Source organism: Haliaeetus albicilla, chromosome 7 (genome assembly GCF_947461875.1).
Source record: "Haliaeetus albicilla chromosome 7, bHalAlb1.1, whole genome shotgun sequence".
Classification (NCBI taxonomy): Eukaryota; Metazoa; Chordata; class Aves; order Accipitriformes; family Accipitridae; genus Haliaeetus; species Haliaeetus albicilla.
Window position 1 is genome coordinate 28777925 of NC_091489.1, and position 27860 is coordinate 28805784.

At 41.0% G+C, this 27860-nt stretch overlaps 1 protein-coding gene and 1 long non-coding RNA gene across 3 annotated transcripts; one reads left to right on the top strand and one right to left on the bottom strand.

The window, feature by feature from the left end:
* Positions 1-1771: 1771 nt before the first annotated feature.
* On the bottom strand, positions 1772-17692 carry C1D (C1D nuclear receptor corepressor). 2 transcript variants are annotated; one of them, XM_069787523.1, is made up of 5 exons: positions 17553-17692; positions 7135-7281; positions 5712-5778; positions 5199-5254; positions 1772-2330 (listed from the first exon to the last, which is right to left on the bottom strand). In XM_069787523.1, exons 2-5 carry the CDS (start codon positions 7279-7281, stop codon positions 2154-2156), a joined length of 447 nt encoding a protein of 148 aa, XP_069643624.1. In that variant the 5' UTR covers positions 17553-17692; the 3' UTR covers positions 1772-2153. The 2 variants fall into 2 exon arrangements, with proteins under 2 accessions (XP_069643624.1, XP_069643625.1); XM_069787524.1 differs by lacking the exon at positions 17553-17692 and adding an exon at positions 17165-17185.
* LOC138686117 (uncharacterized) lies at positions 17679-26108 on the top strand. The gene is made up of 3 exons (XR_011325459.1): positions 17679-17814; positions 21233-21338; positions 22600-26108. It is a non-coding gene; the product is annotated as an uncharacterized lncRNA (long non-coding RNA).
* Positions 26109-27860: the final 1752 nt, after the last annotated feature.

Genomic DNA, 27860 nt, shown 5'->3' on the forward strand with positions numbered 1-27860 from the left:
AAGCTATAATTGAAGCTTAAGAGGAAAATCATGTAATGGAAATGTCCTTCAATCCCCTTCTAATTAACAGCACAGTGCGTAAATACAAGCTGAGCTACTCATTTCCTCAAGACAATGCCTCTCAAAAGTACAAGATGTTATCTCTCAGAAAATCTCTATATTAAAGTGCTCTGGCTTGTGCCACTTTAGACCGCTTCTATCCTATTTTCTTCCCAACTAGTTCATAGGACACCCGGCCTTTTTTCTTTTTTTAAATTGATGGTTTTGAGATTAACATTTTGAACCTCATGCTTTGCACATGCAGACCTCTACATCCACACAAAGTCCAGAACTCTGTTTATAACAGTCTACAGCTGTCATTTGCAGTTTCAGGTTGAAAGGGGTACAAGACAGGACACACAGACTTCCAAATAAACTCCATCCAAACCTGCTGAGCCCACCAAAAGAAGAACTACTTTACACAAGCATTGCTATCTTTGGCCAAGAACACACTTCGGGTGTTTTGCATTTTTAACCTTAATTGGACAAAAAAGACTCCCGAGTCCAACAGCTCTTTCATTTGGCATAACCATGACATTAACCTATAGAAATAAATCATTCTCATTTTAGCTTTCAGCTGGCCTTTCACGTGCATACTCACATGACCAGTCCTGTAGATCTGAGGCACCTACATGAGCATATACACGAGCAAGTTCTCTTGTTAGTTGGATTAAAGGAATCACTATTTATTTAAAGAGTTTATCATAAACAAAAATGTGTAAATTCATACCAGTCACTGAAAAAGTTTCTAGAGATAATGCAACAATTACTTGCCCTTAATCAACTTGTCAATGTATCGAACTTTTACTTTCAAATATATATTTTTAGATAGTCAGTGGCCAGAGAACCTTCATTTTAGCACCTAATTCAATTTAGTCCATATTCTGCATTGCATGATGCAGTACAACTCTGTAAGGACAGTAACCATCCACTGTACATCATTCAGCTTGCAGTACTATAGGTATACTGGATTCATTTGTTTTTATCATTTAGTCTGTCACTCTAACAATATTTTCCAACCAGTTTTGTAGACTGCTACCCAAACTGCATTTTGGTGAACCAAAGTGTTTATTATTGCTTCATAAGTAGTGAAGTTACTGCTAATTGTTAAATAGCTCTTGGGCAGATAATTGAGTTTTGGTTTGCAACGTATTGAAAAATGAACTAGTGAGGTTCTTCTAAAGAAACAAACACACCTCCTCTCCTAAATGACTAAGCTTCACATTCTGAGGAAAACAAACAGAATATTTGTAAGACAGAGAAGTAGTTTTTATTGTACTTTCCCTAATAAAGATTTGAGAAACAGCAATGGATGACCACACTCCTACCACCTGAGAGCACATTTCTCTCTCTCACAGTGTCAGCAGTAAGGGATGAGCACTGCAGCCAAAATTCCAATCAAGTTCCTGCATGTGGTGTTTCCTAATAGCTGTCCCCAGCCTGCTCCTTTTTGCAGACCCTACAAATTGCCCCTTTGGGGATATCTATTTTTTCCATTGACTAGACACAGTGGCTTAGAGTGGAATCCAGGCTGTTTGCTTGTGGCCCTTGCATCTCAGTTTTCTCAGAGGCAATAGAGTAAGGGAATATGGCATGTGCTCAAGTTCAGAAGCTGAAGAGGAAAGAGTTTAACACAGTGAATAAACCTTACAAAACTGTACAAATACAGCATTTCACACAGTGATGTAATGAGAAAGTAAAGATGGCTCTTTCATAAACACCACAGACTGGATAGCATTGTTTGAGACTTTTTAATATTCAGGAGATTAAGGATGTATAAAAAAGTGTCCATCATTCAGCAGTAAAAAAAATGAAACTTAGGCATTATGAGCAAAACATCACCAGTATCTATTACCAGCAAGTGTAGGTCAGGTCATTATCATTTGAATAATGAAACGTTACTTCTCTCACATCAAATGGCACTTTCAGATACACATACAATGCGATCACCTCAGTGACAAGTGTTCTGGACAAAATACAATCCTGTAAAATTCTTAAGTATAACTTAATCAAGATGTTGCTATACAGCACCTCTGCAAGATGCACGCAGTATGCAAAACACATTTCAAAATAAGTTCTAGATATCTCTGATTTATATAATGGGAAACAAACATTTAGTCCATCTTTCTCTTTTTTCCTTTAGCTGGAGTTTTGGAAGTATGTTCATTTTCAGCATTTGGTTCCCAGAGTGCATTTCTTACAAATCTAGAAGCAGCTCCTTTATCGAGTTTGGATGCCTTTTTCTTGTCTGCTATTTCTTTGACCTTGTTCATGTATGTTCTTATTCTCTCCTAGGGGGAGGGGGAAAAAAAAAAAAAAGGAAGAGTGTATTTCATACCATTCTCCAAAGATCGCTGCTGAAATAAAATCAATGAGTAGAAGCTCTCCACACTGTACATTTAGATAACTATAATACCTAGAAAAATAGCATCATTTAAATATATACCAGACTCTTTACAAACTTGAGGCTTCCCCGCTTAGCAGATTTTCCATCACAGATACCTACTATACTAATATCTGCATGACATCCACTGTCATAGGAACATGAAGTCCTACAGACATGAAGACTCTGCATCTAATTTACAGTGAGATGAGAACTGTTCTTGCAAGCAAAGTTAGAAAACAAAATACTGAACTCAATTTGGAGTTTGGCCTATATAAAGATGGCAAAATAATATTTAAATATTTGACACATATATGAATTACACTGTCTGACTACTGTCTACAAAAAAAAAAAAAAAAATTCAGCATGTCCAAGCAAAGCCAAAAAGCATCTTATACAAAATCAAAGATGTTACAAGCGTTACACATGCAACTACACAGAAATCTTGTGGTTAAGATCCTGAAATGGTCAAGGGTACTTACCAGTGAACCTATTTAAGGCAGCCTGATGAATTTCCAGCTGTACCAGAAGTTCCTTTTATGAACATAAATAACAAGAAAAGCCTGTTTCCACTGCCAAAAGCAAGGGGATACTATCTTGCCATCTTAGCCTACCATAGTCACCTGGTGTCTAAGCTTTTTTTTGAACAAAGCATGGCTTAGATTTGCCCCACCTAAGTATACCCTCCCAGCTTAACAATCTCATTTATGTGCCTACTCATCCTCATCTACTTCTGCAATCAATAAAGAAAATTACTTTTAGAGGGTAACTAAACCCCTCTAAGATGTGAATCACCCTCTGTTACGTGACTGCTTCTCTTCACTGACTAGAGAGGACACTTACAGTAGTTCTGTAAAATACATACGAGTTTGGTTGATGGATTTCATGTCTACGTATTTAGCCTAATATGGCCTTCAACTCTAGGGCCTTTAGGTGTTACTGTAATACAAACAACAGTAATATATATACACATAGATATAGTGCTCTACCTGATACCTGAATTATAAATGTTGATTAACAGAACATTTATGGATACTGCTAACTAGATAAAAGTTAATACTATGTAACACACATTTCTCAAACAGCCATTGACAGCACTTTGAATCTGGAACAAAAGTTACAAGACCTACACTACAGAACTGATTTTCAGTTCTTCAGTGACCATTATAAGCAACTGGTTTGTCAAAAAGTTGGCCACTCTTTCTGTATCAAAAACATAGCTTTAATGAGACAGACTTTACAGGGTCTGAAATCATGACAGACTGTAATATTTCTTTGGTGACTGAGATGGCTAATGAGAACAGATGGCAAACCTACATCTATCAAGATGGGAAAAAGGAGCTGACAAATGTCAACGTGACAAAAGAAATTAACTCTGATAGCTTGAATGTGAGTTTTATTAATACAGTTTCAATCCCCGTGTATTCTGTGTACACAAGGACAGCAATTCTAAAAACAAAACAATCATGACAGAATCGCCTTGTTTTATTCCCTCTCCACATGAATAAGAACATCACAATGTTCTTGGAAGGAAGGAATGTGTATTCATTCACCTTAATAATTGTAAAAGGAAAAGAGAACTGGATAAGAATCTAGGCTATAATAACTCACTCATTCTTCAGAGTTAAAATGACTGGCAATTGTGAAGTAAAATATCAGCATAAAATATCCACAGCAGAAGAGATAAAATTTATTTTTTAGTATCGCTAAATTAACACAATATTCAGACACTATATAATATAGGAGGAATAAGAAACTGACTGAAAGCTCGTGAAATATTAACCGCTCCATTTTTTAATATGATACAGTCTAGACTACTGAAAACCTCACAAAATTAAAAATAGAAGTATTCTTGTTATTCAGGCTAGCTTTCCACATTTATCAGTCCTATCTTCCGTTCCGCTAGTTATGTAAGGATTACATTTAAGATAAGTATTTTACAATTGCCCAGATTTAGTATTTTCATTTATACAGGAATTAAAATGTGTAGCTGTAAGTTCTGATTTCTATTTTTTCTTCAGGCTAAATGATTTGACTTTTTAAGTCAGCAGAATTTTCAAGATAGCCGGCCTTCTATACTGTAGTCATGCATCTAAATGGAATATAAAGACAAACCTAAAAGATTTATTATAGGTTGTAAATATGTCACTAATGCAGAATTACTGGACAATACACATACAACTGGTGCCAAAAAAGCTTTTAGCTTTGTTGCTGAACTGGATTCTTTACTGCTGAGAAAATGAATTAATGGAGAACTTGGAAGGAGGAGGGGGGCTCCTTCCCGTCTTTGCTAGTAAATCAACCACACTATACTTTTAGAGTCATACAAAAGTAAGAAAAGGCAGCCTTAGAGATTAACATGATTCCAAGTATTTATAAGAAAAAAATGCCATACTGGAAGTTATAAATTATTATCAGACATGTAACATTTTTCCATTTAACAGATACAAGTGAAAAGCTGCTCTGTTCAGAATCCAATTCTCAAACAAAGGTGGAGAAAAGAAAAGATGACACCATTCATCTTTTTGTTCTTTTCTAATTTCAGCAGACTACAACTTTGCTTTAAACAGTATTGTTTGGAACTAAAAATATTACTTTCTTAATTTAGAGAGCCCAGCAGGGCATATGAACAGTTATATAACACCACGTAGCATATGTGTGCTATTATGGCAACATACCAGTTTTAAACATAGATATAAACATTTTTTTACTTCTATATGAGTTAACTGTCCTGGACAAGTAAGATATTGCAATGCATGAAGTGTAAGAATCTTACCAGTTCTTGTTTCACTGGATGTTCCTTTGGATTGATTCCCTGAGTAGCCAAGTATACTACAAGAAAAAAATATTTTTTTGAAACTGAAGGCTGTCATGACTGAGGACGCAATCAATCAGTCACATAGGAAAACTGTAAAACCATTAATAAGAATTGGAGTTAACTGTGTTGTTAAGTATCTGACAAACTATTATCATCAAATATTGCAGCTAAAAAAAAAAAGTCTAACACGGTTACACTTTCTGTCTTTAAAAGGACAGGAAAAGTTGCCATGAAAAAAAACAGAAAGAAACATCCTCATGCATGTAAAAAGTCAGCTTTTGTAAATATCAATTTTTGATTTGGAGTTTCAACATCATTTACCCTACGGATGGCAATAATTTGGGTCCTTGGGGTAATTACAAGTTTCTAATTATTTGGCTTTTAAATATGATTATTTAATGTTTGCAGCTGTCTAGAAGGTGTTCAAATGGCAATCATAAATACTACTTTTTCCTCCTACCACATACTTACCCCAGAACATTGAATTTAACGTGTACACCGAAACCAAATCCAGCTTTGCTTGCTCAAGAGGCTCTAACTAGAATGAAAAAAACCACCACATTTGGACATTTTTAAGCAAGATGTGCACAGATTTTAGTAACATGCACATTTTATAATTGTGAATGTATTCATAAAAAAATACACACTGAACAAGCACATTTTTGCACCACAAGTTCACTGAGACCATGTCTATGCCTATTTCCGTGCCATCACAGAACCATTCTTTCTGTGCAAGTATTCATGTCATTTTCCCAGTCTGATGTTAAATGCCACAGTCCCATATGGCCAAAAGCACAAAAATCTCTTGGCACATAGCTCTTAGACTACTGTTCCCGTAAGTCAGAAGTAAGTACCATTTTTTCCACAGAAACTTAATTCAAAATAGTTGCTGCTATCAATGGAAGAAAAAAAATAAAAAGTCTTAAGATTGCTGAAGCTCAAATGTGAATATAGTATGCTACAGACAGTCAATGAACATTAATAGCACACATGGTAGATTGTGTGTTCAACGCATGCTGGAATACTTAGGGCTGTAAAGCGAAGAAAGAATAAAGGTAATGAGGGTTTTTTTTTTCTTGACTGTCAAAGTCAATTTATTATTTTAGTCCTATAGGATTTCCAGAAACTCTGATAACATCATTGTACAGCTCACTAGTTCTAACATGGATATTGTCAAAAGATCAGTGTTGTCAAGACTGTTTTCTTCATAATCTATTTGTGTTAAAAATCCTCAGACAATGAAGAAGTTCCTTCATCTGCTGGCTTTTTCTTGCCCTACAGAAAGAAATTACATGTTAGGCTTTAAACATTAAAAGATAGAGAGGCTTGTATGAAGTCTTCAGGCAGTACCTCACTCTGTCTTTATGCACTGAAAAAAACCCACATTTTACAGACTTAAGCTGATAACATAGCTAGAGGAGACAGCTCAGTTTTTCAAGCACCAGGTTCTGCAAGTCTAGACTTCTAAAATCAGATCAATTCTCACTGCTGTCAATTCATTTTTACATCCTTCCGGGTATACTAAGTGCCATTAAGTTTTTTGTGAAAAGGTCTCAGATGAAAATGGGAATGACCTCTCTGTTATGAAAGACCACTCAACATGCACTATAAGGAAGGTCAGGAATAAGCTAGAATGTCCTCTACCTAAATGACTCACTGGTAAGATCATCACTTTTCAGTTTGGAAGAGCATATCTTTCATTGCTTAGTTTTTAAGACCGTCTGGATGTCTTAGAAATGTAAGAAGTTCAAATATTAGGTATCAAGGGTAGGATGTGTCTTATTTGTTATTTCTCTATGCGGTGGCTAGCCTAACAGACCCTTTTATTTCAGTTTGTGTTCCCAGGTATTCTTGTATTAATAACAAAAAGGTTGTCAAAAGGAAGATTATTTACCTTTTGGAGAAGCTCGCTCCTGGAAACTGACATCATTGTCTTCAGCATCTCATCTACAGAACCAAGAGATTTTTCAAATGCTGCAAGATAATCATGAATTTCAGTGGGGTATTCTTCTGTGTTAATATCATCTTCTGACATTTCCATCTGGAAAGAGGAAACAAAACTAATAATCCTTTTCATTAAGTCCCTACAGAGTCAAAAGACCGTATTTTACAATACAAAGCATTAGCATTCCTTCATGAAACATTATAAGAAATGCCTACTTCTGAAGAGTTCTAGCAGGTAATGTCAATAGTGACACAGTTAAAGGTTCTATAATTTCAGGGATCTCTCCTAACTGCTGTGCAAAACAGCATGAAGGAGAATTACAAGTGACATGACTGTAGTACCTATTCTTATAACAGTCCCAAACCAGCATTTAGCTTTTATGGTCTGTGATAGAAGGAAATTACTTGCTTGTTTAAAAGAAGTGCTCTATAAATCAGAGTATATAAAGAGCTACACCAAGCAGCAGGCAGGACACTAAAAAAAAAAAAAAAACCCAAACCACAAAAAAAACCCCAGGGATATGGCTTCAGCCTGTCTTAGGAACAGTCATTACTTCAGTTTTATAGTGGTTATGCAGCACCAGTTACACCAGGGTCAGTTACATCTTCCAATACTAAATTTAGAAGTTGGTCCGAGAAATTCTTCTTGTGAACCCTGTATCCAGTTTTCTGAATTCTCTATGGGGTATTATAATCTGTGATATAACTCTACCAGTAACAAAGCAAAGCTGATTTGGGGATTTCAGAATACTCTGGAAATCTTGTAGACACATCTATGTACAGCAACTGTGAGATAAGCAAAGATGTGAAAAATTCCAAAGCACTCCTTTTTTGATCCCAGCATTCATGGTAACATGGCATGGCTACTGCCAAGCCATCTGGCTGCTGGCTTACAATCAGTATCTTTAATTCCTCTCAAATCATAAATCACATACTACCTTGCAGAGTTGACGTTACTTAGAGCTGTGTTATTTTCTGTTACTTCTACTGATTGAGCAACAACTTTTGGAATGTTCTAAGGAAAGAAGAGAAGAAATAGATAATTTTCCCACCCATTTGGTGAGCTCCATCAAGAACAGTGGGAGCACCTGGATCACTGCAGTCCTTCCTATTTAGGATTAGTGTGATAATCCCACTACCCAGCCACTGAGTACAGAGGGCGGGAACATAAATTGGAGAAACTGCACTTCATCTGTGAACACCAAGCCAAGCAGCCAGTACAAACAGCAAGGAAACTGCAAACAGCTGTCACATCACAAGTTTGTTTTAGATAACGATTTGATTTTTCGCTCTTCCTGGCAAGAGCGTGGTATGTGTGAGAGAGGTTTCTTTTTATTTATATTGTCTCCTGGAGGTCAAACAGGAGGAAGATTGGGAGGAAAAACAGTGTGGAGCTATACAAGCTTGTCTGCAACTCCAGTTTTAACCGCACCAGCGTGTTTCCAGAAATACGATCAGCCAGTTAACAAGCCCAGTTGCACTGCTGTTGTTTGCATAGTTTAGAATTATAATCCTACTCAGCTGCATGAATTTTCATCCTGTTCAGAGCTGTTTTTCAGATCGAGTACAGAATCGCAATGCTAACCATGACATGTTGAAGGACCCCTCCCTACCCCAGCATGTAACTCACACATGTAAATACTGTTTCAGTCAGCTGCAGCAGACTTTAGCAAGAAAGCTGAGCTGGACCTACAAGATGCTGCCCACAGAAAGGCAAAATACCAATACATTTATTTCTGCCATTTACAGTAGTATTGTTTGTGTTTTGTTCTGTCCTGGCCACCTGCATTATAATCACGCTTCTAAGGTTGATTACAGGAGTCCAGAAACAATGTTTATTATTAACTTTTTGTCATAAAATACAGCATAAAAAAACCTCAAAGCTACAGAAGAAACTAGATTTTCCCAGCCATTAATACAGTTAAACTTGGTTGGGTGTCTGTCAATACACATTTACTCTACTTACACATACAGGGAGAGAGATGTAATCCAATCCAACAATCATCTAGAGAGCTTACCATCACTACAATGCTTATCTACTATGCTCTTAATTTGATGGACAAGCATGAACATAGTGATAAATTCCAACTTTTCTCTCTCCCTTTATCAGGGCATCCAGCACCAGCAACTGCAGGAATAAAAACACCACCAACAAAAAACTGTAGCAGGAATGTGTTATCAATCAAAACCAACTCGAGCTATTTTACAGTAGTTGCCAAGGATAAACAGTCACTAGAGCACATACTGTATTCTTTCTAATATTCCAAGCTAGACCTAAAGAATGAGACAGAGAAAGAATAGGAAGATAGAAGGAAAGATAACAGATACAGTCCAAAATACATTTGTCTATGATTGCTGTCTCATGAACCAGAAGAAATTAAGTTTGCCCTTGTATCACGAAGTATTTGACACTGTCAAATTAGCAAGGAAAGGGAAAAAAAAGCATCAGCCTTCAATGGAACAAGGCTGCAAGTTAGCCTGTCTACAGTACCCTTCATTGGTAAGTCCACTCCTTCAGCCCAGGGAGGGGAAAGAATTTGTTAAACTTGTGTTTTCTGTTCATTTCAACAGGAACTAGCAAGTTCCTACTCCTGCTGCATAAGGACCTCTCTCTTTTCATTAGACTATTGTTTCAGCATTACTAAGCAGGATATGTTACAGTGTCGGCACATGCCAACAATAGGCACCAGTCAACGGCCTAAAATAGTTTTGATAACATTAAATCAACAAGAGCAAACTTACACTACATTAGGAAATGTGTACACCAGAAACTCCACAAAATTGTTTCTGCCAAAATCAACACACAGACTGCATAGTCACACCTACAGAATGACAAAGCCAAGGATGGGATGAACTAAGACCACATCAGTGATTCTCTAAAGATACCTAAAGGCTATACCACCCTGAATAGTTATGTTTCAGTTATTAAACCACAAACAAAATTTTCCTCAAAGTTTTAAAACTGTTTCTCTATATAATTTGAACAAGCAGAAATTTAATTCAGTTCCTGAAGTTGATGTTTACTACACAGGTTTTCTCTGTTGAATTTGCTGACTTTCAAACAAATTTTATTTGGCACAGATATCCTGCTTAAAAAAATTAAGGACAGTACAAATATTCAGATAAGAGAAGTTATGAAAATACTTGCTGTGTAAGCCTGTGAATAATGGGGAAATCTAAGGGAAATGAGGATAAGACAGCATTTTCATTATCAAGTAATAACACTTATGATGCAAAACACATAATGTGTGGTTGCATACATGTTGATAATACTTTGCAAGATCTTTAACTTTGAGAATGCAGAGGAAAGTTTACAACCCATAAACATAAAATAGAAGAGAATAGGCCTACTTTGATTAAGGACACCGAGGCAAACAAATAGCAATGAAAAATGTGGTATGACTTCATAACATCAATCTACCAGAAACAACTTTCCCTTTTAACCCGGAGCTCAAAAACTGCCAAGCAGTTTTGGGGAAAACAGCATAAAAGAGAAATATATTTGAGGAAGAAAAGGACTTTAAATCACAAAAGTAAACCACTTTTCATGAGAAAACTCTTTCATTGCATTTAAGTCTGATCAAAAATTGTCTTATAAAATGAGTTTCCACACGTGGAAAATTTCTGAATATTCTGAAATTTCTGAAAAATTCTGAATAAATTCTCATTTACTCAGAAACATGACTACATTTATGTAAACTTCTGCTTAGAAAACAAGGAACATAGTATAAACCAGAGCAAGTATTACACTCAACCTGCAAGAAGGGAAGGGAGGGAAATACCACACATTATGAACCACAGAAAAGACACAAATATGAAAAGGAGAAAGCCAAGAGAAAATACGTCATCTTCTGTAGACCATATAAAAAAAAGCTAAATGGGTTTGCCATAGTGCTAATGTGGCTATTGATCAAAGATCCAACTGAGTTAAATGCTGTATTAAGGAAGTTTAAATAAAAACTAAAACACAGATGATTGCGTACAATACAACTAGCAAAACATCTATCTTCACATTTATTTTTCAGGAGAATGAAGAGAAGAACTTTGCAGACTCCTTCCAAGAAAAGCACACCCATGACTGGCATACAAAGGTAAGAAATGGAAAAAGAGAAACTGCAGACAATTTGCAGGTGGCTTTTATGAATAATCTTTGAATATATCTGGTGCTTTAACACAAGCCTTAGAAAGTAATTGCCAGCTGGTTTAAAAAGCAAAACCAAACCTCCCTTCCTGCCCATCCCCACAGCAAAACAGTATCTGCCTGTATTGGCTTTGTGTGGCAAGCTTTTGGGGGGGGGGGCGAGGGGGGTGGTATGTTACAGGGGTGGCTTCTGTGAGAAGCTGCTGGAAGCTTCCCCTGTGTCCAACAGAGCCAATACCAGCTACCTCTAAGATGGACCCGCTGCCGGCCAAGGCCGAGCCAAGCAGCAATAGTGGTAGCTCCTCTGTGATAACATATTTAAGAAGGAAAAAAAGTTGCTGGGACACAGAAATGGCAGCTGGAGAGAGAGTGAGAACATGTGAGAGAAAGAACCCTGCAGACACCCAGGTCAGTGAAGAAGGAGGGGGAGGAGACGCTCCAGGCGCCAGAGCAGAGATTCCCCTGCAGCCCGTGGGTAAGACCATGGTGAGGCAGGCTGTCCCCCTGCAGCCCATGGAGGTCCACGGTGGAGCAGATATCCACCTGCAGCCCGTGGAGGACCCCATGCCAGAGCAGGTGGGTGCCTGAAGGAGGCTGTGACCCCGTGGGAAGCCGGCGCTGGAGCAGGCTCCTGGCAGGACCTGCGGATCTGTGGAGAGAGGAGCCCACGCTGGAGCAGGTTTTCTGGCAGGACTTGCGACCCTGTGGGGGACCCACGCTGGAGCAGTGTGCTCCTGAAGGACTGCACGCCGTGGAAAGGACCCATGCTGGAGCAGTTCGTGAAGAACTGCAGCCCGCGGGAAGGACCCACATTGGAGAAGTTCATGGAGGACTGTCTCCTGTGGGAGGGACCCCAAGCTGGAGCAGGGGAAGAGTGTGATGAGTCCTGCCCCTGAAGAGGATGAAGCGGCAGAAATAACATGTGATGAACTGACCGTAAACCCTATTCCCCGTTCCCCTGTGGGGGTTGGTAGAGAATCAGGGAGTGAAGTTGTGCCCGGGAAGAAGGGAGGGGTGGAGGGAAGGTGTTTTGAGATTTAGTTTTATTTCTCATTACCCTACTCTGGTTGATTGGTAATAAATTGAGTTGATTTTCCCCAAGCTGAGTCTGTTTTGCCTGTGATGGTAATTGGTGAGTGATCTCTCCTGTCCTTATCTCGACCCACGAGCCCTTTGTTGTATTTTTTCTTTCCCCTGTCCAGCTGAGGAGGGGGGAGTGATAGAACGGCTTTGGTGGGCACCTGGTGTCCAGCCAGGGTCAGCCCACCACACTGTCATACTGAAAGATATAAACTCTAATTAGGCCCTGGGTACCTCTATGAGAGATTTTGCTGAAGATGCATGGTGAAAGTAATGGAAGCTACATGCATGTATCAACACGGCAATAGGAAACCCCAAAAGACAGAAGTAAAAAATGCTCAGTGTTAAGTGTCATGCACATGGTTTTCAACTGGAATTAAAACTGCAAGTTCAGGATAAAAATGGTGTATTTGACATATTTTGTAACATGCAAACAGAAAACAAAAGTAATTTCGCATCCTTCATTCTACTTAGTATTGCAACTCACTTCACGCTTCATGTTAATTCTTACCTATTTCTTAAGCACTAGAAGGCCTTGTCTTCATATTGAGCTCAGATCTTTTATTTTTTCAGATCATTCATCTAACAAAAATCAGATTAGACTTTCCTTCCTTTCATTGATATTTACAGCTTGTATAGAGAAAACCAAAACAAACCCCAAACTTTTTGGTCAGGGCATATAAAAACACACTCAAATTCAAAACAAATGCATTAGCAACACCAATATGACAAACCATCTCTGTCAGCTCCTAAAAACTGACACTGTCCTCCCTCTCAAGAGTTCTGACTCACAACCTGCAGTGAATGTAGCTGATGTGCAAGTGCAGCAGAGATGTCCTTTCTGCTCCAACACTGTAGTTCACTGCTGTGACTATAGGGCAACAGAGCAACAAGGAACAAGCATCTTAAATTTAAAGGTACCAGAGATCATGACTAAGTTCTTTGATCACAAGCCTCTTTTGGGCAGAGAAATCCACTTTATTCCATGTTTGCAAAGCTCTTAAGTACGACAGGTTCTAATCTGTGACAGATGCTCCTCAGCATTATTGCTGCATAATAAATAATTAGTTGCCCGCTAGTCATCACTCTGTCCACAGATCTGTTTTGCTACTAATGCCTTTCGAGCCAGCCTGGGGCAGCTGGAGAGCACATCTAGTACAATTAGTCAGAGCGCTCTTGCAACGCCAACTCACAATCTTGTTTGCAAGAAAGATTTCCATTGCAAAAGCAATTAAGCCTACCATGAAATACCAAGTATACACCAACAGGCTTATCTTGATCCCCTTAAAAATATCCCAACTCAAGCCATGGTAGTTACCCAATGCACAACTTGCACTATATTACAAACGGGCAACAGCCAAGCAATCATTTTTAACCCTGCCTTCAAAGCTAGGCTCCAGTCAGCATCTTAATGTGCACAGAAGCCTACAAAACAGCCCACAGCCATCCTGCTCTTGCTGATGCCACCGAGATGAAGTCTCCTGAGCCTCAAAGGATTTGCAAAGTTTATTCCGATCTGTCTTAAAAGAAGATTAACATTTAAAGGGAGGGAATAATACTTTTGAGGCTCACTTACCTGTTTTCTCATGTGATATCCACCATGGGCTAAAGTGTATCTCAGCTTGGCTTAAATAACCCATATTCACTACAGCCCCATATATATCCACACAAACCAACTCTGATGTAAACCTTCAACTCAGCATGATTCTTAAAACATTATTTTTCTCTGTAATCAGCTTTTCTAGATTCCACACCTTTGACGACATAGTTGTTTCCTCTTCTGAGCACAGGACTGGCGCTTACAGCACACCACCGTGGTCTGACACTAACCTTTTTCTGCCAACCTTACCTCCAATATACCTTGGCTCTTGTTCAGCTCCAACCTGTCAGTACCTCCATCAGTAAGTACAATGATAAAACCAGCTTTCTTTAGGTATGTCCAGAACACTTCTTAGTGAGAAGTTTTCATAAAAGCTCTCACACTCAGACTATGCTACCACAGCTCAGTTCAAGACTGGGGCTTTAAAGTGATGTTAAATTTGTACATCTAAACTGGTCTTTAAAACATATACTTTTGCTTGCACTGAACCTAGCAAGAACTTCTTGTATAGCAAAGCACTGTCTCCTTGGCAAAAAACAGTTTACACACAGTGGATTTTTGTTCATGACAGCAATCAATACTGAATATTTCTGTCCTACCAAATTTGCAGCAAACAGGAAATAACCTGCCTTCAGTCTATAGCTCCTGTATGCTCTAAACCATAGAGTTTACTACCTCTTCTAAAATTTGCTGCCAGTCTCCACTGGTATCAGCACCATGAATATCCAGAATTAAAGCCAAGGAGCTTTTCACTCTTTTAAGCTACTGACCTCCTTTGTTTCCTTTAGCCACCAGTCCCACAAAGCGTGAAAAAGTACTTCCTTTTATCAGAATTCAATTTCCTGTATTTGCACTTCATTCAGTACCTTTCTCTACTGTTTAGAACAGTGACCCCAATCTATTTTTGGCCATTCATTATTTGACTCTCCTAACAAGACTCTGTTCAACTGGCAGAAGCACTTTGACCCATTTTTTGGTTGAACATAATGCAGTAACCGTGGGATGTTGTGTTCCAAGCATTGTGTTCTAAGCATCAATCTTACTGATGCAGGAGAAAAACAGGGAAAAACTTTTCTACCTATCCCCTAAACAGAATTTAAGAGCTGATAACCTGACAAAAAGGAGACCAACTACTATCAGCAATGAAAAGGGATGCGCAAAATCACAGAAGTGAGGGAGTAACAGGGAAAACTCATTTGGGGACATGGAATTTTCACTGGGATTGAAATAGATTAAATAAAATATTGTAGGATGGAGAACAGAGATGCACTCTGTCCTGGCACAGGAAGAAAGAGCAAGGCAGTAACCACAGCTTGACACAGAAGGGAGAACAAAGAACCAGGAGAATAGACGAAGCTGGGAAAAAGGAACCTGAGCAATTTCCCAGCACAGAAAAATGGAGCTTATACAGAACAGCATGCATAGGGAACACTGCCTGCGTGAAGAAGTAACTAAATATGGTGTGTATCCCAAGGCCCAGCAGAATGCCTCACGGCAAGCCTGCATGAAGAATAGAGAAAAGCAAATAGTTACAGTGAACAAAGAGAGTTCAGACAAAGGTAACAAAGTCTGCAGCCTCAAAGCTTTCATAGTCTGTTGTTACATCCCCTTGGCATCATCTCTAAAGTTAACAATATTCACTCTCATTGTTGCCCCTCAATCAGTCACCTTTGCTGCTTCTTTCTGTGCTGCCTTTTCCAGCTCTGGTTCTGCAACATCTACCTGGAGCTGTGGTGACCAGTACCATTCCAGTGCACTGTTTATTTATTTAAAGGAACTGATGTTTTCTCAGTTCACCATTCCATTCCATATACATCCCACAATTTTCCATTCCATATACATCCCACAATTTTCTACTACCGCCATTAAAAACAAACAATCTTTACTAAATGCAGGCAGTTCATATGAAAAGCAGAGCAACCGTGCACAGATGAAGAATTGATTCTGAAAATCCAAAACCACTTCAAAAAGAAATGCACTTATCAGAAAGGTTTGTGTGACTTCTGCACTGCATTTCTGATAGGAAGCCTAAGAATTCTAATAATCACTTTCAAGCTTCTCATGTTCTGGAGTATAGCCTTGTGTTAAGTGCTTTCTGATTTCTTTAACAAGGGTCATACTGCTACAGGATTAGCAATATCCAAGTATTTTAGATTGGAAGTGTTCTTTTATATTTTTAAAACCAATAAATGTGCCAGACACCTTTCAGTTTTGATTTATTTTACAATCAAGTCTTTCCATTTTTGTCTCAAAAATGAGGCCTTTTAATTAGCATAATCTAAAGTTTAATTTGCAAGTCAAAGTCCCTTCCAAGTTGCTAGTAGCAACTACACTTGCAGTCAGAGTTGTGACAAAGCATAAAGGATATCTTTGCAGCAATATGAGAGAACCGTAACGAAATCTACTTTATTACAAAGTACTTGAGCTTAATAATTTTAACTGTCACCTGCCTTTCTGTTACGGGGAAAGAGTGAACTACTTTAACCATGGCCTGTATGTGCAAACTGTATATTCTCTTTGAAAAACACACTCTTCTTACAACAATTACCAAGTTCTCACGGCTCCTTGAGTTGCAACACTATTTTACTGACTTTTGATAGGAAAGTAACTGTTCGCTGCCTACCACACAGCCTTCTTAGGTACAACCATCCTAAAGGCACGACTCCATATCCTCTTTTTCACGGGTAACTAAACAAGTTGTGCATTAAACTGTGTTTATGCTCACTAACAAAATCAGTACCGCACACAACTTGACCCTCAGTTCTGGGAAGTTACGGAATAGTGTCCACACATTTGGGACAGGGACAACAGAACAACTTGGACTGCTTTAACATTGACTTACAGCTCCCCTGGAAGCCTAGTTTAGCTCTTAGGCCGCACACAGATTCCTTGATCACATGTCTACCAGGTGAAGTAGATACGCATGCAAACCGAGGCCTTCCCAACAGTTTATAACCAAAATCCCCTGTCCTGACACCTCTTTGTGAAAGATGAAACACCTTACCGATCATTTAGAGACACGGTAAAATGGGATTTTAGCATCTGACCCGACCTCCCGAACGCCTTTGGTCACAAGATTTCCTAAAGGCGCTGGACATACCCTTGAAGACCCACACAGGACTGCAGCTTACAGCACACCGCCGTGGTCTGACACTTAACCTTTTTCTGCCAACCTCACCTCCGCGCCTCTTCTCAACAGACTGAAAACCTACGGGGTGGAGGTAACCCACCTGTGAACAGCCATCAGAGGCCCTGACTCCCGACAACGCACCTCCCGCTTTGCAAACGCCTCTGAAAAGACCCTAAAACCACAGGAAGCGACCTGACCGCGTTCCTAACTCCTACCCCAAGGACAGACCGCCATTTCCCAATCCCAGGACCACCACCGCCCCAGCCCGCCGGCTGCGCCAGACCGCGAGCCGTACCACCCCGCGGCGGGGAAAGGGGGGAGGGAAGCGGGCGGGCCCATCTCGGGGAGGGGCGCAGCACCTATGCAACCCCGCGCGCCGAGTGAGGGCAAGGCTGAGGCGGGAGGAGCCGCTCTTACCTCCGGCCGGGCGGCCTAGCCCCACGCGCCGCGAGTGGGGCGGGGGAGAGCGACGAGGGGGCGGAGCCTCCTCCGACGCGCAGCGGTGACGCTAGTGCAGGGGCCGTGGGGCGCGAGGGGCGGCCGTTCCTGCATGCGTGTCGGCCGTGGGGCGGCTCCGGCTGCCGCGTCCCGGCAGATAACGGCTTGTGGTAGGCCCACACGGCCCTCCTCGCAGTGCAGGTGTTCACCGCGTGTAGCCGGAATACTGGTGACGTGCCAGGTACGGTGACGACAGTGGCTTCGGTCCGTCACAAAAAGAATCGGGCCTGCTCTTTTAGGGCAGAAAACATGCTTTTCGGCAGCCAGCTCGCTTAGGTGGCGGAGGTGAACAGCCGGCCTGTCTCCGGCTGTTCCCAAACGCTTCCAGTTGCTTCCTGGATAAAGGGAGGCACAAACTGGTTTTAGATGCCGGAGATCCTTGTTCACACGGAGGCATCCCAGGGAGTGGGGGGCATCAGTTCCTGACTGAGGTTGCACATCTTCACCTCATCCTCGAATGAGGGTTGGTTTCTAACAGCGTTATCGGTTGTAATTTCCACTGTGTTTCTCCTCAAGATTTCAGAAAATAAATCTGGGTTCAAAATGCAGTGGATTTATATTTCTCCACCACGAGAGCTTGCTGACTGGAAGATTGTACAAACACATCTGTGGCTCCCAAAGATCTGCATTTTACAGACTCACATTTTGATAAATAGTAAAACGGAAGTCAGTATCTGCATTGAAAGTATTGGCGTTCCTAGCCAGAGACCTCTTTCGTCTACTTTCTGTTCACAATCTCGTCTGAAGCTTATTGTAACTAAAGTCTGCAGCCTATCCCCTCCAAGGCAGATTAAGATAGGATCACTAGAATCCTTCAGTGTGGTTGAAGAGGGCCTGTTCTCAAATATAGGTTATGCAGGAGTGTATGTGACTGATTAAGTTGTGGCTCGTTGCCTGAAGGGAATGTGCTGAGCTGGCTTACTCAGCATCAGGGTTTCTAGAGGAAAACAGGTCCAACTGAAGAAGGACAAGGTCAAGGTTGGGGAAACTGGAATTGTGTATTCGTAGGGGGAATAGGACTAGAAGGTCTTAACTAGCTTCAGTGCACTTCTCTGTGCCTTCAATACAATTTAAAATATTGCAAAAGTGAGCGTCCTTTTAATAAATTGGTTTATATCTAAGTGCCATACTATGTCTGTTCTAATTAAATCAGTATGAACTGCAAATGAGAGTCTTTCTCCCAGTTAGAAGCATATCTAAAGATCTTCACATGGAGTAGTTACATGTTTACATCTTGTCATCTCCTTTTCCTCCAGGAGATTTAGAGGTTTAGATTTTCAGTTTCAACCAAAAAAGGCTGCAAAAGCAAGACTTTTTTTTTTTTACAGCAGAGTATTTATAAAAGCAGAAAATACAGGGATTCTTTAAGAGCCTTTCAGCTGTATGTGGGACACACATAGAGACAGTAGAACCACTGGTGTAGGGAATAGTATCCCTACTGTCTGCTACTATTTTAGTGTAGTAATATAATGTTTCACTGAATTTTCATAACCGTTTCTTATTTTCAAAAAACCACAGTCTTAAATATTTTATCTTGTTCATTTTTACTAGTACAACGACAGAATTTTGCACTGTAAGTAGAAGGGAATTTAGGAGAGGTTTTGGGGTTTTTTTTTCCAAAAATTCAGAAATGCAACAGTCTGAAGAGTAGCAGGGAAATAGCAAGACCTGCACTCCTAAATAAAATAATACTTTGCACTTCCAGTGCGCCAAGTGTCTACAAGGACCTCAGAACACTTGACATATGCTTAGTTCATTCTTAACTCAGTATTCACATGTCATAGGTTGGGAAATGGAGAGGGAAGTTGATTGATAGACTAGTTGGTTTACCAAATGTTAGGTAGTGGTTTCTGCCAGAGCCTTATTTCCTAAACCCAATATTTTGTTTCAGTTACAAGATCAAGGGAAAATGCAGTGCATGCTGATCAATGTTCAGATTCAGTGAACTCTGTTTGTAGATTGTAACCACATATAGCATTAATGCAGTACAGGTTGTACTCAGAGTATTTCATGATCATACAGTGTGGCGCTCTGTCTCCTTCTAGTGGTTCACATTTATTGTAGATTTGCTACTGGGTCCAAACTACTACAGATCTATACTTCTGTTCAGTTAACTGGAGTTCCTATCCAGAGCGCCATAAGTCTTGGAATTTCTTGAGGCAGTTCATTCAGAGGATTACTAGGTATACAAGCATTCGTTTTCTGCTTAAAATGGCTGTGTTGCTTGTTTGGTTTTCAAGAGCAGAGAGTGAGGAGTTAAGGATTTATATTTATCCCAGCCAAAATATGACTGAGATACAGCTCATATAATCCAATTATTTTATGCTGGTGCCACTCTGAAAATATATTATGATTTTATATATGGATATTTACAAAAAAATCTATCCAAGAAAAGCTATACTATATATCCAGTACTTAATGGAAGCCATTCCATTTGAGAGGCCTGTGAATGATTATTGATCTCTCTCTATCATTGCCAAAACAACAGAAAACAATCCTGAGGCAGTGTTCTTTGCAGAGCAGACTTGGAGACCAAATCCTGTAGTCTTGACCTCAATGGAAACATTATACTTACAGCCTGGGTCATGGAAAGCACCACAGCCTGACATACAGACCAGCTGTGGCAGAACTCCCAGAAACAATGCCACTGAAAAAGGTTTTGGAGATGCTCATATAGAAGACAAGACAAAAAAACAGCCTGAATTCTTCTGTTCTGCATCTGGTGTGAATACAAAGAAGGATGCCAGAAGCTACTTGTAACAAAAGGGTTAATGAATCATTGGCAGGATAAAAACACATATGCTAAAATCAGACCAAAAGCAAAAGGTGGTTGTAATAGGCATCTACAGTCATCTTAAGGGAGAAAATAAAGCAATAGAATTGCTTTGTCTGCAAGTCCAGCTTCTTCTGACACTAAACACTCTTTTTGGCCTTTTAATGTGAGTCTTAATGAGAGCAGCAGAAATACTTCATTAAATAATTCAACCTTTCTAAGTAGATACTTTTATCAGGTGTCCACCGTAAGCCCTTTTTAGCTATTACCGGAAAGCCCATACATCCAAACACAGAGAATATTCCCTTTTATTCTGTCAGTATCTGTATTAAACCTCTAGAGATTCAGCAACCATGCTGAAAATGCTAAACCAATGCAGACTTAAATGAGATTAAGTCAGTGAGAGTACAGCAACACTGTGTTGAAACTAAACTGAGAAATTTTGTGTTACCTCTGGTCAGTCTGTAGCTTGCGATTAAAATGTGTGTGTCTAAACTTGTGCAACATCACATTTAAACTATTTCAAGAGTGAGTTAGTCTGTACCTGTGTTACCTGAGCTGCAGACCATTTCATGACAGTTCCTGGCCTAGCATGTTTAAAGTCAAGTTATGGCCAAAGTCATTAAAAAGCAGAGTATGAGGTGGTACCTTTTGAAATCTCAGGTCAGAATGAGCAGACTAGTTTGGGAGATGTTAGTATGTGTAGTACACTTGTGTCTGAAGGGCCTCAGCCATGTTGGGCATTTCTGGGATAGGCATTTTGTGATTGTGAGGCCTGTTTCTTTGCAATGTAATCTAATGAATTTGTAATCTAATTTATGGGCAGACCAGCAAGTTACCAGAAGAGGGTGTAGCAGGAGTAAGCTGAAGCATGAACACCCATCTGCTCGCCAGTACCTACCTACATGCACTTGCCACTCAGTGGAAGAGGGGTGAGTACCTGATGCTTCCTCTGGCATATCAGAAGATAAATACTTGCAAAAGGACAGTTACAGACAGTGCCTGACTCAGTGGCATGTTTATGGTAACTTACATCTCTGCCTGTATTCTGCAGAGACCAGATATATACAGGGAGCAGGGAGGCATGGCAGGAATAGAGAGTTTACAGTGATATATTACAAGGTGGATGGTGAATCCAGGAAGAGAGCCCAAGATATCTGGCTGCCAGGTTTGTGGCCCAGCCACTAGATAGGGTAAGAAGGGGAATATAGTCTTGAGGTTAACTGACAGGGATGTCTCACATCTTCAGGAACTAAAAAAACTGTAGCAGTGACACTTAGTACAGTGGAAAAGAAGTGTAACCTCCAAAATTTTCCATGTTGTGATACAGTTTGATGGAGTTGGCGACAGCGTATGTGGCAGCCTAAGCCCAGGTGAACTTAGACTCACCTTTCACTTAAAATGCTCTGGAAATGTCTTTTTTTCTGCACTCAAATTAAATTAGAATGACTCTAAATCCACTAAGCACAGACTCTTTTCCCTTTTGAAAACATAACATTTCTAATCAAAATACAGACATAAAAGTACATGGAAAGAAGGAAACTGAGCTTGATGTAGCTTTGTTTTAGGGAGGAAAAATAATATAATTCAATAAGACTAGCTTAAACCCTCTGATTAAAGCTTTTATAACATAACAGATAGGAAGGATGAGATCTACCCTGAGATAAAAATAGTTAGTACAGATCAAAAGAGCTTGTGTTCATGCCAGCTAGATTAAGTGACAGGATGTGGTGAAGTGCTGGGTACCGTATCTGGTTACTTTACATACAAAACTTTATTAGCTGAATGTAGATGTATCTATTTGGTTATATGCATTTATATATGGAAACTGTAGAAATAAATTGAAAGCAATCTACCATGTGTAGAGTATTTGTTCTGATACTGTTCTAAGATTGCATTTCTTCCAATTAGTATGTAAAGCTATAATTTTTTTATAGCTGTCTCTCTCACTAAGAGTGTGGAAGTAAATTGTATTAGAAATTGAGGTTTATTTTTAAATGCATTAGCATTCCACCATTCTCACTTGTTAGCTTCTGTGCATAAATTCAATAGAACCATATATTTCATACTCCAGCTTCATTTTAGCAGGAAGCCTAGGACAACTTCAGGATTAAATTAAACTTAGGACACAAATTGCAGTCATCATTTTAAAGGTGTTTTTTGTATTTGTTTATCTGCACATGGCCCCTGAAGAGGAAGGATACAGGACTGGAAGACTCTTTGGTCTAACCCCGTGTGGCTGCTCTTATGTTTCTCATATACTCTGCAACAGCAGGATGTGGGAGGACAGGAATGTGAATGTCAGGAAGGGAAAACACTGCTGGATATGAAGATGCCACAGGCCTGTGCCACTGCACACTTCTGCAAGGCAGCAGAAAGGGTCTGTCCCCCGCAGCTGCCAAACAGGCCGCAAAGTCAGAAAGAAACACAAAGGAGAGATTCTGTCATCTCTGCAGGAAGATTGATGACTCAGAAAATGAAAGGTTTAGCATGGGATGCAACTGAACTGAACAGATTTCATTAGCTGCACCTACATTTTATTGTTACTTTTCATTGTTGCTGCAGCAGTGCCTAGAAACCTGAGCCTCACAGTACTCCAAGCTGGAAATACTCATGAGAAGACTGTCTCTGTCTGAGAAATGTTATACAATAAGCAAAAGACAACAGATGAAGACAGCAGGAGGAAAAAACCTTTAGTACGCAGAAGACATTGCTAGTGTTGGATTATTTCTGGCAGACAGATGCAGGACAGGCTGGAGCAACATCCCAGCATAACCAGAGCCAGAAACAGCTACAACTGCAATAGAAGAAGTGCACGGTTTCATTATGATCTGTGGCATGGAAGGGCGTGAGAGGCTGAAGCTCCCTTAGCCCTCTCAGCAAATCCACAAATACGAACTTAAGGCTTTGTGCCACATGTAGTCATTCACACCTGTGCTGAGTGAGGATAAAGTAGCATTTCTGTGCTGATGGAAGTGTTTGCACAAAAAGATTAGGTCCTCAATATTTTCTGAGACAGAAATATTGCCAGTGGTGGGTTTTAATGTAAGCAGCCCCTTCCTGTAAGAGAAGGAACTGGAAGCAGCTGGGACTTGGAGACTTAACCAGTAATTTACTTGAAAGAAAGAGTAGTTTCAACTGCAAGACTGTAACAGTCAGTCTAACAGTGTGCAACTGATACAATGCAATCTGGTTAACAGGCTGAGCTACTATTTCTGAATCACTGCCACACAAAAAGGTCCCATCAGGTCTCAATTGCTGTACAGCCCTGCAGGCCTTACTGCTATTCTGCAACCCACACATCCACTAGCTTCAGAGAATGTCTTAAATTTTTCACAACCTTAAAATCCCAAGCAACCTAGGAGAGCTTGCCTGTGCTTGTTTTATTTATGTTGCTGATGGGCTTTTCATAGTGACAAAAAAATGACTTCGCCGCCATGCTTAACAAGGTCAGGACGTAATGTTCTCATCAGGAAATACCCTGAGAGGCTGGCAACCTTGGGCGGCCTCCTCTTGCACATTGATAAGACAGGAAGAAGACATTGGTCTGGAAAGGGAACACCAGCAGCATTCTGCACAGGCTGTTTTTACTGCTAAGCTCAATAGAAGAGGGAACTTACAGGTGCCTCCGCATGGTTGTGCAGCTCAGCACTCTCTGCACATCCCCAGACATGGAGACAGTGACTAAAGATTTACTAACATTGTGGAGGCAAGGGAGTACAGTCAGGAGGGAAGATCTCCTGGAAGTAGAGAAAACTGGAGCAGACGCAGCTGTCCCTGAGGCTGTAGCTGGACTACTAGGCTAAACAGCAACAGGCTTGTTCTCTGGCTTAGAGACCAATTGGCATAGCTTGTGACCGTACTGTTAAATTGAGCTAGTCTCCAAAGCAGGGCTGCCACACACAGGCTGCCTGTTGGGAACAACCCCTGCTCATGCTATGGTCCTGAATTGCACAAGCACATTATTGGGCCAGTTGCTAGTTAAATTCTCTACCTGGCCCCCACGAGTGGCGCAGGAGGATGGGGAATGGGGGTTACTATCAGTTCATCACATGTTATCTTCCTCCTCAGGGAGAGGACTCCTCACTCTTCCCCTGCTCCAGCATGGGGTCCCCCCCACAGGAGACAGTCCTCCACAAACTTCTCCAACGTGAGTCCTTCCCACAGGCTGCAGTTCTTCACAAACTGCTCAAGCGCGGGTCCCTTCCATGGGCTGCAGTCCTTCAGGCACAGACTGCTCCGGCATGGGTCCCCCACGGGGTCACAAGTCCTGCCAGAAAACCTGCTCCAGCGTGGGCTCTTCTCTCCATGGGTCCTGCCAGGAGCCTGTTCCAGCGTGGGTTTCCCACGGGGTCACAGCCTCCTTCAGGCACCTGCTCCAGCATGGGGTCCTCCACGGGCTGCAGGTGGATACCTGCTCCACCGTGGACCTCCATGGGCTGCAGGGGGACAGTCTGCCTCACTGTGTGTCACAACCCGACCCGGGCTGGACAGACCAGGGAGTCCCTGTTTAATTTGAAATTCCCTCAGGCTAAATTAAGGTGAAACGACACCATAACGATCAGTTAAAGATTTTATTCATGACAGAAGCTAACTGAACTGGGGAGGCATGATAGTAGGTGGCAGGGTTTCTCACAACAGGAATTGGCATAAGACTACTTCTGTAAACCATGTAACCCAGGGTAACCATATACATCAATTCAGGGAATAAGGAGATCCCTCCCATTGAGTCACAAAGTTCAGAGCAGACCTCCTTGCTTTCTAGACTCCTTCTCAGAGAAGGGCCCAGGGGTGGCTGGATCCACTCTTAGTCCCAGACTTCGTTAATGGTTTTATGTCTTAAAGGGATGAGGTGTAGGGATTATGGAAAAGGAAAGAGAGAAGAAGACAGAGAGAGAAAAAGGAAGAGAGAAAGATTTCACCGGTCCTGGGTCCAGCGTTGGTTCAGTCAGCCGAGGGGTCCAGTTCCAGTGGGCTTGCACACCTGGGGCTTCCGTTTGTGTCCTTTTATCATCCTTGCCCCTCCTTCGGGCAGGCACTCAAACTTATTAGGCTAATGAGTAGTTTGTGAGCCTCTGGGCTTGGGGGTCGTTTGTGGATTAACTTCTCCTTCCCTGCAGACATGGCCATTGTTTGGTCTTTGTATCAGAACAGGGAGCTGGGCACCCTCCAGCACCGCCTCCCCTTCCTGTTGCTGATGTCTGAGCTGATAGGCTTTTCACCTCTGTTCCTTGCTGTGCAGGGTTTGTCTTTAAGCAGAACTTGCCCCACCACAATGTTTGAGACATTAACTCTTTCAGACTCTCACACCATGGTCTTCCCCACAGGCTGCAGGGGAATCTCTGTTCTGGCACCTGGAGCACCTCTTCCCCCTCCTTCACTGACCTGGGTGTCTGCACGGTTGTTTCTCTTACATATTCTCACTCCTCTCTCTGGCTGCAGCAACTTTTTTTTCCCTTCTTAAATCTGTTATCCCAGAGATGCTTCCACTGTTGCTGATTGGCTTGGCCTTGGCCAGCCGGCTGGCATTGGCTCTATCGGACGTAGGGGAAGCTTCTAGCAGCTTCTCACAGAAGCCACCCCTGTAGTCCCCCCTGCTACCAAAACCTTGCCACACAAACCCAATACAGACAACTTTATGACAGTGATGAATATGCAGGCCATAAGTTCGCAGCTTCTTACTTATAAATCAGTCAGCTTAGCTAAACAATCCCTACTTGCTATCGAATATATTTGATGGCAATAATTTAGGGAAGATGAAATGAACTGTATTGGCAAGCTGTATCTGCTGCGTTATCCTCAAGTTATCACTGGAGGACAGATGTCTTTTTTCCATGCAATTCCCTGCCTTCCTTTTGTGCACCAGTTCTGTGATGTCCCTAACAGCATCAGTGGTTGTGAAGGGGGAAGGGCACGTGCACTTCTAAACGTTGGTATATGCTGTGCACCTCACAGGTTTGCCATTTATTCCCTGCTTCAACTCTGCCCTTCAGAGTTATAGTTGCTATTTTGGATGGTACAAGCAGTAAGTAATTATAAACTAATACAGTTCACACATGAGCCATTCTAACTTCATTGGGTAAATTCTCAAAACACTGGCATGCTACTTAACTTTTTCCTCAGTCCTTTCTTCTGTTGTGGCTCTTTTGTTGCCAATTCTGGTTTTGAATACCCTCTATACTGCAGCTGAACTTTGGAAAATCAGAGACAATAGCTGATGTTTCACACACCTTGACAGCACACTGTATTGTAGCCTCTCATACAGAGCTATAACTTGCCTTACTTTGCTTAAAATTCAATCCAAGTCATGGCTAAGCTGTAAATAATTTTGTGTGTGTGTGATGAAAACTATATACTGTAGGCCAAATATAGGCTACCTGCACAGTAACCTTGGAGGGCTGTAATTGCCAAGGACCCGTACAAACAATTTAAGTCAAAGTAACTATATTGGTGTGAAACAAAAAACCTTGATTTGTAATAGCTGGGGATTTGGGCAATACCTGGTTAACAAAACAAAACAAGTGTGCAACACGTACCTATATTCTGGCTGCAGTCATGCCCATAAAGATTTTTCTCTTCCATGAGCATACAGGGATGGTTTGCACAGGAAACAAGCAATAGCTGCCAAGCAGATATACTTGTTAAATGTGGTCACCTGAGGTAGAGCCATGAAACTCGGTAGCACATTTCCATTTCCTGGCCCTGGGTGAGGCAGGGTTTTTTTCTGGAGTGCTCCTCGGTGCTGCATCAGAGAGGATTTGGCCCTCTGCATTTCATCTCTGATGTATTATGATTTTATTTAGAACACATTTTAGTTCTTCAGCTTCCAGGCTGCAGAGGCAAGGTGCCAGTCTTCAGCAAGAGGAGGAAGGACTATAAATAGAGCAGGCTAGACTGCCACAGGCAGCTTTTGGTCTGCTTAAGTTTCTTGTTTAGCCTGGGAGAAGCAGAAATCCAATCTGCTGAGGAGATCCAGCATAGTACAGGCAACGTAGCAACAGCTCTTCTCTCCAGCCAGTAACTGTCTTTCATTTTCTAAGTACACAGCTACAGCCACTTACCTTTCCTGAACAAAGACAGCACTACCCTTCATCTGTGCTTCCCTCCAGCTCTCTTAGCTTTTTGCAAACTCTTGCCACGCAACCTGTCATGTATTTTCGTGAAACCAGCTACTCATGAGGAAAATGCATTCCTTCATTTTCAAAACAACAAATAAAATGAATCCCAAAATTAAATACCCAGAAGTAGCACACATTTCATCTTTTTGAGGCCCATGGAGCTTTAAGAAGTGTTGTTTATTAGTTCTTGCTCAAATTTGTATCACCATCATGTAGGCTCACTAGGAGCTGTCCCTGGAGTTCGTATAAGGAAGGGACATTTTTGCTGCAGGCCAAGTACATAATAAAAATACCACCAAGAGCCCCGTCCTGCATTCAAGAGTTCTTTGCTTTCCC

Bases quoted from the DNA above. Each gene is read 5' to 3' on its own strand.
- C1D (XM_069787523.1), bottom strand. From the start codon at position 7,281: ATGGAAATGTCAGAAGATGATATTAACACAGAAGAATACCCCACTGAA. The intron at 5,255-5,711 runs GTAAGTATGTGG...TTTTTCTTGTAG, and splicing joins GTTAAATTCAATGTTCTGGG to TATACTTGGCTACTCAGGGA. The intron at 2,331-5,198 runs GTAAGATTCTTA...CCCTCCCCCTAG, and splicing joins ATCCAGTGAAACAAGAACTG to GAGAGAATAAGAACATACAT.